The sequence below is a fragment of the Phaenicophaeus curvirostris genome, chromosome 15, assembly GCF_032191515.1.
Source record: "Phaenicophaeus curvirostris isolate KB17595 chromosome 15, BPBGC_Pcur_1.0, whole genome shotgun sequence".
In the NCBI taxonomy this organism is placed as follows: Eukaryota; Metazoa; Chordata; class Aves; order Cuculiformes; family Cuculidae; genus Phaenicophaeus; species Phaenicophaeus curvirostris.
In genome coordinates, this window is record NC_091406.1 from 14,991,742 (window position 1) to 15,006,033 (window position 14,292).

Sequence of the window (14,292 nt, forward strand, 5' to 3'; positions counted from 1 at the left end):
CACTGCTCCTCAGCATGTGATACATAAAATGAACACGCTAAATAAATGCCATCAACATCTGGCAAATTAAGACTTTGATCTTTCCTGTTATCTAATTGAATAATTTTATTATATTTTAAACGCTATATTACTCACTCTCCTCTTACCAAACCAGTTGCTTCCCAATGCCAGCTATTCAAAGAGAAGAGATCAGATCCCCGCAGAGTACATGTGAATGAAGTTTCAAATTTGTGTCTAGTCAAAGAACTGACTTTAATAATGCAGAATAAAGGAGAGGAATATAATCACTCCATCTTCTTGAGGGGACTGGGGAACTGGAGTGTTGAATAAGTTGAATGTGCTCTGGACATTTAATTTGGTGTTTGTTCGGCAAGTATATTAGATTTTATTTTATTTCAGTGTCTGTGGGTTTTGAATATGAGACTTGCCCCAGTCTCATTTTATGGGAGAAGAGGACAGCACTGCTGCAAGGATTTGAACTAGATCCTTCGAATTTAGGAGGATGGTCTTTGGATAAACATCATGTCCTCAACGTCAAGAGTGGTGAGTTAGTTAATTCCATGTGTTTTCTGTGCTTTATGGAGTTTGTCTGTGAACACTTTGTATTTGCATTATATTTACACTTTGAAAAATGCAATTTCTCCGCTCTTTTCTTCCATCTTTATCTCAGTGAGGTGGGGGGCATGTTTCAATTGTCAGACAATTTTTGGTAGAATTTTAACAGCTATTTGGCTCCTCTGCACAACATGACTTACTTAAAATCCAAATCTTTATCCTCAGTATTGTTGGTTGCTTGTTCCCCTGTAATGTCTTTCTGTCTTCCCTCCCTGGTTTTCTGATTTTTAACCACACCCATTCCTAGTCCTTGTTGTTTGACCCTTTTCCCTCTAATCTGAGATGGGGCTTAAAAGAAGTATGAGCCTGTGATGAAATAATGAGTCCTCTTTGTCTTTTTTTTTTCTCACCTTTTTGGTTTTTTCCTCATTTCTTTTTGTCTTTACGTATCTTAATCTGAATGCTTCTGGTATTCACATTGCACGAGAGACTCTTGAGGGGCTGAATACTTAGCATGTATTTGAGTTGATCCCTGTAAAGTGTTTTCTACAGCCTCCCTGCTGATCCCTGCATTAACAAATTGCATACTATGTTGTTGCTCAAAAAACCTAAAGTACTGTTCAGAATAGGCAAGCTCAGGCTCTTTGAACACAATTTAAGTGCTGTGCAGTGGATCAAACACTGTTGAGATAGCCATTTGGGTAGTGTATGATATTCACTGTTGTCACCAGTGGGGAGCCAGTTATTTTACATTAGGATCCTACAACTGCATTTCCAAAGGAACACGAAGCTAGACGTTTCTGGCCAGAAATCTACGATCTTTGATGCATTTGACACAAACACTTTGTCAGAGAATCCATTCCCTTCTTGGAGCAGGGATCTGCTCTTTGAACTAATAATTTCAAAAGATATCCCATCTTAAAGGCGTTTCTTGAAGCCTAATAAAGATCCTTACCACTAGCTTCCTTCTTGGCTTTCATCACAGATCCTTCTAGGAGTTTCATCTTTCTCCTATCTTTTCCTTTTCCATGCTATCTTCTTCTCTGGCATCTCCATTTCTTATTTCTCATTTTCTGCAAAAAAAAATGTGTGAAAGACTGAGAGTTGGGAAGAGAGCAGTAAGGTTGGCACAAAATTCCAGACAAAATGTAATGTAGGAAACTGGAGTGAGGGGATCCAGGAACACAAGTAAGGGACATATCCTCTCCATTCTCTTTTCTAACTTCCCAGTTAATAGAACAACCTAAACCATTGTGCCAGGCCAGAGGGGTGTATGGCAGTGTTTTCTTTCATAATGAATACCGAAGGATTCTGGATTTAGGTTTGGGCCTGTGTTCATGTACACATGTGGTTTTTAACAGACAATCTTCATTAAACCTTTATTTTTACTACTGCAAAGCTCTTTCACTATTTTTCTACCATTCAAGTGCTAAGTGCTGGAGTCATTTCAGTGTACAGTCCTTAACAGCAGCTGTTGAAAAGAGAACTACCTGAAGTCCCCTGCAATAATGACTGTAATAACCACTTCTTCCCCTTTTCGTTATTAGGTATATTGCACAAAGGCAACGGAGAAAATCAGTTTCTAACTCAGCAGCCGGCTGTGATAACCAGCATTATGGGGAATGGGCGCCGCAGAAGCATATCCTGTCCTAGCTGCAATGGTCTGGCAGAAGGAAATAAGCTTTTGGCCCCTGTAGCACTAGCAGTGGGTATTGATGGAAGTCTTTTTGTTGGCGATTTTAATTATATTCGGCGTATCTTCCCATCCAGGAATGTTACTAGTATATTGGAGCTGAGGTAAGGTGTTAATCTTAGCACTTTGTTTCTGTAGCCTGTGCTCGAATCAGCCTTTACCATTACTTTTTATAATTTTGTAAAACATTGTCACTTTCAACCTATTTAAATTCCAGTGGAGAAATGGGGCACAGAAATGCATGGTTCAAAGCTTATCAGAGCAATGACCGTAGAGGACTAAAGAGTACAAACCAAGTTGTACAAAAAGGGCAAGCCACCTTCTTCTATTCTGTTGCTGATCATTTGATACAATCTCCCCTCAGTACTATACATTGTTTAGTTATGTTTGAAAACTACAGAATTGACTGCCCTTAGGTATTGAGCCAAGGTGATAAGCAAAGGTATAAACAGTCTTAGGAGATTAGAAGGAAGATTTTCCTATCAATGGCTTTGGGAGCCACTTTCCCACTTCTTTCCTATGCTTGTAAGTCTATTTCTGTAGGTTGCCAAGTGCAGTTAAGACTGAAATAGTCACTTTGCATCATCAGAACCCTTATTAAGATTGTATCTCTGTCCCTCCATCATGCTCTCCCCCCAAGACTCTGCCTCAGCATTAAGATTTGGTCACTTAACAGGGAAGGCATGACTGCAGAGTGTATCATTCCACTCGTTTCTGTTCCATCTCCTTTTTTTCATTCTTCTAGGAGAGGCAGGAGCTATTGCTTCAAACTGTAACTCATGTAGCTGGACCTTATAGTTATAACACTGAGTATTTGCAGAAAAATGAGAAAAAATGCTCACATTGGCTGTCTTGTGATGCTTCTGCATTCCAACCAGGCAACAGCGTTAGTGCTTCTGTAAATTGGATATAGCTGCCAAGTACATTGAGTAAATTTAGGTCATTAGCCTTTTTTTTTTAATGATATGGCCAATAACAAATTCCTCAGTTTCCATTGTACTTCTAGTTTATAATTACAGGGGGAAAGTGCAAAATTATTGGACTGTTGAAAATAGGAGGCCTAGCTCTATTTTTTACCTCTCTTCCATTCATGTCATTCTGTTGATGTCACTGTTGTGAATTCTGATTTATATAAGAGAAAAGAGATCAGATTCAGGCCAGTTTTGTTCTGAAATCACTCTCTGACACCGACTTCATATACCATCGGGCTGCCTCATTATACCGAAAACCAAAAGTCATAGATCATCTAGTGCTTTCTCCTAGCAGCTCAGTGTAAACCACAGAAGGTAGCCAGTATGGATGAGTGACGAGCTATAAATATTTATATCAATATACACTGTAACTCTGCATTATATAGAATATGCTGATTTTTTTTCTCTAATTTGTTGAGTTCTGTTTAGGTTTCTAGTAAATAGGACTACAGCTTTACAGGTGAAGAGAAACATATTCAAATTAGGATACTTAATATAAAGAATTTATATGTACCTCTTACCAGCCAGTGACAAAACTTCCTAGCACACCTGGTATTTGAAAATAGTGTTTTTAACTTTACAAGAGTATTAGTCTGAGTACTTTGCTTTCTCTCTATGCAAGAGAGAACTTTGGCTTTTCAGCACATGAGGGAAAATGGGAAAGGACATCAGTGAAGAAAAACTGAAGATGGATTTAATCTGCTTTTGTCCATTTTCTCTTTTGTTTTATGAAATTCTGTTCTCTATAGCATAGTTTCTTTAGCCTCTATTGTAGCTATTAGCAATAAATAATAAAGCTATTGTAATTCGAGTGCTGTTGGACAGCTGCAAAATCTGACAGACAGATTTGTAGGATTTGCAGTGATATCTTTTGCCCTCTGTGCTTCTAAAGGGAATTAAGGTCCATTTCAGGAAACATCATCTATAGCAGTAATTGTAATTCAGTTGTCATCTTAAAATGAATGAGTTACACCAGTAAGAGTTCAAAGGTTTGAGCCATTTAACTACAAATGAGAGCAGATTCCTAGCTTGTATCAAGTAGCTTGAATAACATTGCAAATACTGTGTACAGAAGTATTGCAAACCAAATACATCACTTTATTTAGCTTTCACAAGGGATGTAATTTTGGTTTTACATAAGCCAATATAAATCTTGAGTAACTCTATAACTCAGAATATCCCAGTGTGCATATTTGCATATTTGCTTCATGCTGTCCTTTATGAAGGCGCCTGATCTGAGTGCCTAACAGGAATTTTGACTCAAGAGTGTTGCATGTCACGCTTAATGTTAGTATTGCTAGTTTGGGATTGTGCATTGAGTGCTGCAGCTCAGGACTCACGAACCTCTTTGTTTCATTCAGTAGATATTCCTAAATGGAGATGACATAAATGCAATGAAACACTGTGGTGTGAAGAATATATTAATTTACTTCTGGGAAGTTAGAGGACGGTTTTCCTTTGACTTTGACTCTAAATTAGAGATCAGTTACTGCTCTATCTCTGCCATCATACTCTGTCGTACTGCTCACTTAGGAGTTTTTTTTTACCCTAAGATTTGCTTTGATGGGCTTAAATAGATACCAAGAGGCATCCAAATTTGCTTTAAGCAACTATTTTAGAAACTAGGGGGAGAGGAAAATAAACTGTGTAGTAGCAATTTGTTTAGAACTAGCCTGTTGGAAAACTATTTTGGGTAAAGAGCTTGCCTCCAGCTGGCGGACAATATCCTAAGCCCAGTGCTTCCCCCTTCCCAGTTCGGTATTCAGAAAAATACCAGTTTCTCACTCCTGGCCCACAAGCTACATGTATTTCCATGTGAAGACTCTTTCAATGGTCCAGAAGGTTCCCTGCAAAATATATGGTGGGTGGGGGTTTGGGGCAGGGGTGTCCTACTAGGGAACTAGTTTGCAACTCTGTCACTCCCAGTCGCTCTTCATCCGTAAATCAAGCTGAGGCTAGTGCTGAAAAGAGATCTTCTCCTGTGTCCTTTTGTAAAATAAAACAAATACTATGTTTGCTTTACCATCTATTCTTCAGCTAACTGTTTGTTCTTTTTTCTTCTGTTCCCTTTCTATAAAGAAATAAAGAGTTTAAACATAGGTAAGACATGAGCTCTTTCCCATATAATTTGATATGGTTTGTTTGCTTCATTGTGTTTGCTTTTTGTGTTGTGCTTCTTGTGTAATGTTATGTTCTTCATGTACCATATATAGAAACATTTTTATGTGCTAATTGTGTGTTATGAATATGATAAGCATTAGCAATTATGAAATGCAGTCAAAAAGCAACCAAATAAGTTCTGACAGTAATTAGAAATTTCTAGTAGAATACGAGTATAATGAATCCAAAGGTATCTTCTATATAAACACTTCTCCCTGCTGTCTATAATTGGTCTAAACGGTTGAGGTAAACTACAACAGCAGTTTTACAAATGCCAGGAATGTTCACAAAAGCACTAATGACTGCAAATAGGTCAAAAACTCATTTTCCAGTCATTAATGATTTTCTGAACCCTCTGTCCTTTTGTCATAATTTAGTTTCTATTTTCTTTCATCAAATACATTTAACAGTCAGTCAATGTGGGGCTGGTGGTACACAACCACTAGATGCAGTCACTATAAGATTCATGAGGGAGGCATCACTTTTCTGGGCGTTGGGAGGAAAGATTCTTCATTGTCTCACCTGAGTTCTGGGCCTTCTAGATGGCAGCAGCATAGGAAGCACTTTTTCAGTGCCACACCTGGGACAGGGGTATGGTCACCCTGGAGAATATCAAGGGCAAGATCAAGCAGAGCTGTTGTAAACTATTCCATAGTGTCCTGTGCATCACCCTTTCAAAACTATACTTTCCCTGTCAAATGATGCAAAAGATTTCTGGACTACCCTTTCTGCTTTACAATATATTTTGGTATAGCAAGTGTAACTTCACTAAATTTTCTTATCTGGATGGATTCATTCACAATTTGCTAATTGGTGATGCCGGAGGCTCCTCATTTGCAACTATAAGCTTAGTTAATTTTTCAGGTGCTTAGAGATTTGCGCTGGGCAGCTTCTCTTTTTTGGTGAAATTTAAAGGAAGGCTATTGTTGCGCTGTTGTGAATTTGATGCATGTATCAGAAGAACAGGGAGGACAAACTGATCCTTTCTGTACTTATTGTCGGGCACAGGCTCCCTCCCATCCCAGAATAAGGCTGCACACGGTGCTATCTGCTGCATCCATCAGGGAGGGCTAGAGAAGGGGACGTTATTGGCAGAAGCCTCTGAGCAATACTGAATGTTATAGAAAATCTTTTATAACAAGGTACAAGGTTTCGTATAGTTCAAATAAAGTATTACAATGGCATGGAAAAAAAAGGACGGGGTCTTTAATTGCTCAGATGCCACATGAGAAATATTTGCTACTCATGTATAAAATGTGTCCCTGGTGGAGGTAATAATTTAGCAGTTTCTCTGGGGACGCAAGGAACACGTGTTGCTTTTCACCAGTTGTCCTCTACAGAAGTCCCTGAAATATTTTACATGGAGGGTCTCTTCCCCTGTCTGTTCCTTATCAAGCTCAGGAAAGAGTATAGGGATATGCAACAGCTCTGCAGCTCTCAGTGAGCTGCTTCCTAATCTGGAACAAATGCTCGTGACTGACTCCCTGGCAAATCTGCCCTGTGGGAGATTCCAGAGGGGAAAGGTGGGGTGAGCTCCATGGACACTCAGGTGACTGCAGGAGAGGAAAGGGAAATAAACCCATGTTCTGCAATCGCTTTTTACCCTGGCTCGTTCTTTATCCCATCCTGGTAACGGTGGGACGTACCTGGAGTCTAGCTGAGAGCCGAAGGGAAGCAAGGGTACACTCACGCAGGAAAGCAGGCACTGGCTGGTGAAATCTCATCAGAAAAGGAGACCTTTCCAGTCCCAGTGAGTGGCTGCTGCTCCGTGTCAGGCAGCAGAGCAGCTCCCCCAGGCACTGTTGTGAGCAGTTCGTACTGCTGAGACCAAGCAGAGACCCTGCCTCCAGCTGCTGTCTGTGCCCAGCTCCAGTCTGTACCCACCTTGACTTTTCCTGTTCGGCTGAGGTGGGGTGGCCACATGTTTTAGAAAGGTAAAAGTCACCCTGGCCAGAGCCCAGAGGGACGCAGCAGCAGCCAGGCTGCAGCACTCAGTTATTGGCTCGTCTCCTGCTGATGCCAAGCCTTGAGCTAAGTTTAGGGTGTATTTGTGAAGTAGGGGAGGACACTAGTGTCACAGCCAAGTTTGTTCTTCAGTGTTAAGGGAGAAGCACAGTGGAAGAAGAGAAGAGAATTTCAAAACAGTCATGAGAGTGCGGGTGTTTGTATGGCTTAGATACTCGAGAGACTGGAGAAACCTAGTAAACAGAAAGGAAGAATTTTATATGTGGCAAAGAAGATGGAGCTTTATTTTGGAGGGATGAGAAGGAATGTGATATAGGTCTAGGGAAGAGGTGCAGCCTGCTGCTGAAGATAAGGAGAGGAACTTGGGGAAGAAAGAGTTTGCACTTGAATCTCAAGCATGTCACTAGTCTCCCTGCATAACTTTGTCTATACCACTTAACCTCTCTGTGCCTCAGTTTCCTCCTCTGTAAAACGGGTATAATACCCATCTTTTTAAAGTACTTTGAGATCCATGCATGAACTAAACGTGCCAAGTATTTTTTGTTTACTGTATTTATTTTCATCTCTAATTTCTACACTCCTAGACTTCAGCAGATGGCATTACCTCTGCCTACTGAATTTTGATCAAACCAATCTCCTTCCTGCTTTCAACAGTTTTAGAACAAACTGTGACTGATCTAAATCACACACGTCAAAGACTGGCATAGAGGAAAATACTTGTAGAAAGTGATTTTGGGGCCTCCTCATTCCTCCAAATCTGGTCTTGACCCCATGAATGCAGTTGTCTTTGTGCTGCTGATAGTCCATCTGCCGAAAGTGGCCTTACTATAGTTTCAGAGAGTCTGATCAAGAGATGGCATATGCCCATCATAACTTATCTCTGTGTATCCTCACTCTTGGAGATGGGCACTTTTGCCACATGAAGCTAGGAGTGTGGATATTTGGGGGCAATTATCTCTGGTTACTGGTAAGTAACCTTCATTCTTTTTCTTCCTGTCTTCATTTGTCTTCTATGCTTTGAAACCACCATTGACCTTATTTACACTCACCCATAGGCTTCAAAGGCTGGAAAATTCATGTCATGCTTAAAATCCAACTACATTGAGTTAAACTAGCCAGGCAAGATTTTGAAAATATTCCTGCACTGCAGCTTTGTGTGTGTGAATGTATATATATCGCGAAGACTGACATTTCTCAATTTGCAGATGATTTCCTAAAGTAGTTCCAAAATGTGACAAGCTGTCAAAGAGCATATATTTCAAAAGAGACGTAGCTTTCCCTATGAGCACCCATTCTAATCACAAACTGAGGACCAGTTTGTCAGTAACAGAAGGTTTGGAGTTGAAGTCAGACACTGGGGGTCTCTGGTTTTAGTTATAACCCAGCTCTTTTGCTGTAAATGAGATTCCTAATAAGAATGAATGAGAACAAATTTGCTCTAGGTGTAAATGTATTATGCCTCTGCCTCCTATTTCTACAAGACCTCACAAATCTTGTGGCATAATATAAGTAACTCAGAAGCTGAATCTTTGATCTTATTCCCATGACTTCTGCTTTCAAAGGAAGTTAAACAAGGTGACAGGGAGGGAGGGCAACGGGTAGAGATAAGCCAAAGAGAATTGACCTGGAGTTGATATAAAGGGCTAAAAAGATCAAGAGGAAAGTCTGCTGTGCAGCTTTGGCTTATTGGGCTCTTGCTGTGCAAGGTTTAGTGTAGCAGGATGAATGAGATTTAATATGACAATCCTTCTGAAACACTGACCAGGCCCTAATCAAGTTAGGTCCTCAGAAGGTATCCTTCAGACTCCACCTCTGTATGAAGGTGTCAGACTTTCTTTCCTGATCTCTCTGTGCCTGATGAGTATCTTAAAGTCTGAAAGCCTGTGAAGTTTCTGGACTGCTCAGCTGTTTCTGTTTTATGCTTTCTTTTTCTCTAAAGCAACAATCCCGCTCATAAATACTATCTGGCCGTGGACCCTGTTTCAGGCTCCCTGTACGTATCGGACACTAATAGTCGGCGGATATACAAAGTCAAGTCACTCACTGGCACGAAAGACCTAGCTGGTAACTCTGAAGTGGTAGCAGGGACTGGAGAGCAATGCCTGCCCTTTGATGAAGCCAGATGTGGGGATGGAGGGAAGGCAGTGGACGCAACCCTAATGAGCCCTCGAGGTAAAGTAGGAAAAGAAGCTGAAGAAAATGATTGCGTGAGGCTAGGCTGGATGTGGAAATAATTATCTGGCAATTAAATCACTCCTTAGTCGGTAATTTTTATCCTGGGCTTTAATTACAGTGGATTGGCAAGTGTTCGTGCTTTGTTTAGTTAAAGCAAACTTTATTACCCCAACACTGAATGCTGCAAAAGGAGAACAGAACACAAATTAGCAGGGTACCGCTTACTCCAAGAAACAAGCGTGTAAACTGGGAAACAAATTACTGCTTTTCAGATACAGTCTTCTGGGAGAAGAACTGCCTGCTGTGGCTTTTTTTTCTGAGTTTTTATTCTGTGTAGCCCCTTTTTCTTCAGACACAGACGAAAAACAAAAGGATTTTTTCCCTTTCTAGTTTCTAATTTTTAACAAGAAGTTTTCAAGATGATGTGGAGATTCGGGGATGTGTTTCTTTTTAAGATTGTTTTTCCACTGTTTCATCTTAATTGTAAGAATGAATTAATCATGTGTATTGCCAGATGTTTCAAACATCTTTGTGTTTTATTTCAACGCTTGAAAAAATCTAGATGATTCTAAAAGCGAAAAAATTAAAGGTCCTGTTTCTTTGTATAGGCATTAGCTTTAATTAATACATACAGAGTATATTAACAGGACAGAGCTGCTTGCATGTTTTAAGTTAAGCCTCTGCATAGAAGTTAAGATAAAGCTATATCTTCTCTCACTACCCAATAGAATGAGCACTGCAACCATTTGAAGACAAAATTTTTAGATCAATATTTTATTTTCAGCCCAAGAAACGGACAAGGCGGTGCACCAAATCAAAGCAGGAAAGGCAAGTGAGAAAAAGCCTGCCCTCCTTCACAACAGGCAACGGCATCCTTCTGAAGGGAGCACCCTTTCATTCTGTGCCTTTCCTCTCTAAGGACTCCCAATGTGACAGGCATTGAACCTTTCCTTTTTTTTTTAGGCTGGAAACCCCTGTGTCTTCATCTGGAAACACCAGATGTTCTTGCCATAGTCCTTACTGCAACAGGTCAAATAATTTAAAAACATCCCAAAAGAGTATAGTGTCCTCTTAGTTTTTCAAAATTCTAAAAGCCGTTTTAAATGATTTCTACAAAATTCTTCATCCTCCTTAGAATCCTTCAGATGAAGAAAGCAATGCCTCAGATTTCTGAGATTAAAACTTAGGGTTTTCTTTTTCTAATTGGATTTATGTAATATACCATACAGAGTTTAGATTTAGAAATAGGCTGATGCATTCTGCTGGCTCTTTGGCATGTTTTGAGGATTTCTGTGGTTTTCTTTTCTTTAAAGCCCCATGGGATAAACCTGCTTGATGCTATTTATTCAGCAGAACTACAGGTACTTGGAGGACTCCAGGACCTGTGCCAGGGTTGGAAGGGAGGAAAGAACAGGGGAAGTGAACAAATGTCACCATCTTTTAAACTTGATAATAAGATAAAGCCTGCCTTGAAGCTAGGAGCCGCACTGCTTCACTGATGCCTGGTTTTTATATTTGCAGGAATCGCAGTGGATAAGTATGGACTCATGTATTTTGTTGATGCTACTATGATTAGAAAAGTGGATCAGAATGGAATTATATCAACTTTGCTGGGCTCCAATGACCTAACTGCTGTTCGACCTCTCAGCTGTGATTCCAGCATGGATGTCACTCAGGTAGATTCTCACTGAATTTATTTTCTTCTCTGCCTTGGAAGAGATGGGCATCTGTTTTGGATGACTGCCTGGCCGCTTAAGAAATACATTATGCAGCACAGGATGATAGCATATTTGATTCATTATTGAAATGAGTGAACCATCCTTTTACTGTGGCTAGCACAGGTTATTTATGCAACTAAAGAAAAATAAGGTTGAGATAATGGGAGTTATTGTCTTAATTGCCTGTTTTTCTGTAATTATTGTAGAGCTTCACAATGTAGCATTTGTTCTTTGCAGAGAAACACAATTAGCCAAAGTTACCACTGCACGTAGCTTTAATATTTCCAAAATACCAAAATGGTTGTTTGAAATAGTTGCCATTCATGACTTGGTTTCATGATTTACGCTGATAAACCCCTCACTAATTTGCTGTTGTTACACATGGAATTTTAAACACTAGAAGTGTACTTTTCAGTTATGAGTTTTACAGTAATAATTTGTGCAACTCATAGGTACGGCTGGAGTGGCCTACTGATCTCGCTGTCAATCCCATGGACAACTCACTTTATGTCCTAGAGAACAATGTTATTTTACGGATCACAGAAAATCATCAAGTTAGCATTATTGCTGGACGCCCCATGCACTGCCAGGTTCCTGGTATAGACTACTCTCTTAGCAAACTGGCTATTCATTCCGCACTTGAATCAGCCAGTGCCATTGCCATCTCACACACAGGAGTTCTTTACATCAGTGAGACAGATGAAAAAAAAATTAATCGGCTACGCCAGGTAACTACCAATGGAGAAATATGCCTTCTTGCAGGGGCAGCTTCAGACTGTGATTGCAAAAATGATGTCAACTGTAATTGCTATTCTGGGGATGATGGGTATGCCACTGATGCCATCTTAAATTCACCATCTTCCTTAGCTGTGGCCCCAGATGGTACCATCTACATAGCTGATCTCGGAAATATCCGCATTAGGGCTGTCAGTAAAAACAGGCCCATTCTTAATTCTTTTAACCAATATGAAGCTGCATCTCCAGGAGAACAGGAGCTGTATGTCTTCAATGCTGATGGGATTCACCAGTACACTCTCAGCCTTGTTACCGGGGAGTACTTGTACAATTTCACCTATAGCAGCGATAATGATGTCACGGAGGTGATGGACAACAATGGCAACTCCTTGAAGGTCCGTCGGGATGCCAGTGGGATGCCCCGCCATTTACTGATGCCGGATAATCAGATTGTCACGCTGGCTGTTGGCACTAATGGTGGACTCAAGCTAGTCTCAACACAGACCCTGGAGCTCGGATTAATGACATATAACGGAAACAGTGGTCTCTTAGCAACGAAGAGTGATGAAACAGGATGGACAACATTTTATGAGTAAGAATGTTTTTGGATATATTAAGCGTACATTTATTTTTCAAATGGTAGTGAATAGGCCCTAAACTGATCCTACTGAAATTTGTTGTAGGCTTTTCACTGAAACTGAATAAGGCCATCAATCTCCTTATAGTATGATACTAGAAATGGTTAAGTGGCTTCCTTGATGCCGAAAACGCTGGCACATTTCATCACTGTTGCTGGGTCCTTTGGGTGGGTACCAAGCCCCCTAACTTCCTGCCTGCAGTTTGAGGCCGGTGGGGAAGCTCACCCACCTCCAGCACGAAGGACTGTGTCCCACTTTCAGAAACCCATGTTTGATTTACCAGATTGGGCCCCTGCTTTTAGTCGTCAGAGAGGCTGCAGATGACGTACATCCAGACCAGCCCCCAGCAATCTGTGGCTCCTACTGAGCTGCCTCTCTCTAGGAGTCCTAATGCTGCAGTTTCTTTTAGAACTCAAATTATGTATATCTTTCTGTTCAGACTCATATATTACTTATGGTTAAAATGTTGATTAACTTCGCTGATTGTTCATTCTTGAGTCAAGTGAGGAAATTAGTTCCCCAGCTATCTGTCAGATCCCTGGTGTAACTTCCACAATTTGTAGATAACCCAAAAGCACACTGGTGTTCATGAGCATATAGATTAAAAAGACTGTGAAATTCATCAGAGATTAACTTCAAAAGCATATTCAAACACTTGGAAAAACAGGCAGATTTTTATTAATGGTTACCCTCTTCCTATTGCCATTTATTGAGAAAAACAATTTTAAAAACAGAAGCCAAACAATATATTGAAAACATGTAGAATTTTCAATTGTGGCAAGTCCGATGTCATATATTTTGTTTGAAAGAGTTAATTAATGATTACTAAATACTGTTTCACCAATTAGTGGGAGGAAAGTACGAATAGGGCTTTCTATTTAATTTTAAATTGTAGGCTTACTTTTAAGGTCACAGACTAGCAACAACACACACATATTTTAGTTTATTAATGCATTCATCTTGGTCACCGCTTTCTGTCTTTTTAGACAAAACGTAAGTAATGCGGGAATAAAAAGAATAGTGTTCAACCTGCTCAAAATCTATCTAAATCAGGATCGCACCTCAAGCTTTTGTCCACGCTGTTTCGTTTCTGTAAGAAGGAAAGCAGTGCCCTCTCGTGGTCCCCTTCTGAGGTGGCCCTAGGAATTGAACCAGTGTGATTTTGTCATCTAGACTGTGCATAGATATGCGCGTGGAGGGTTTTTTCCCCTTAATTTTTTGCAGAGTCTTTCTTTACCACTCAATATTTCCAAAAAATTATCCAGTTACATGAATGCAAGGTGCTACCTGCTGATTCCGAAATCAAGTAAAAGCTCACTGTAGTAGATGGTGGTAAAACCTCGCAGTATCACTTATGAGATGTGGATGCCCTTCTGAGCATTCTGAGTTTTGTTGTTGTTATTCTTTCCTCAAATACTACCTCAAAATTCAGATCAGAGGTCACATAAACTATTTCTTTCTCAAAATAAGAGTAAGTAATTGTTGAAAATTAAATAGCAAAGTAATTTAAAACTCTACATGAAAATCAATGAAACATTAAAAAGGTCATCAGAAAGCTACAAGTTACAAACCTGGCATAACCAGTCGCTGAGAATTGTATGAAATACTAAGGGAGCATGATTTATTAGAAAAATTGTACTATGATTCCTAAGTAAATATAGAAGGCAGGTATTTTGATGACT

General features: G+C 40.0%; 1 protein-coding gene across 10 annotated transcripts in view; it reads left to right on the top strand.

Moving 5' to 3' along the window:
* Positions 1-14,292, top strand: part of TENM2 (teneurin transmembrane protein 2) — a 596,193-nt gene that overhangs the window by 562,279 nt on the left and 19,622 nt on the right. For 8 of the 10 annotated variants that reach the window (XM_069869284.1, XM_069869286.1, XM_069869290.1 and 5 more), the window contains 6 exons: positions 400-543; positions 2,103-2,352; positions 5,299-5,319; positions 9,284-9,516; positions 11,041-11,195; positions 11,690-12,564. In XM_069869284.1, coding sequence (XP_069725385.1) covers positions 400-543; positions 2,103-2,352; positions 5,299-5,319; positions 9,284-9,516; positions 11,041-11,195; positions 11,690-12,564 — 1,678 coding nt within the window. The remainder of the gene's footprint in view (positions 1-399; positions 544-2,102; positions 2,353-5,298; positions 5,320-9,283; positions 9,517-11,040; positions 11,196-11,689; positions 12,565-14,292) is intronic. The other 2 variants (XM_069869285.1, XM_069869287.1) reach the window with 1 other exon arrangement.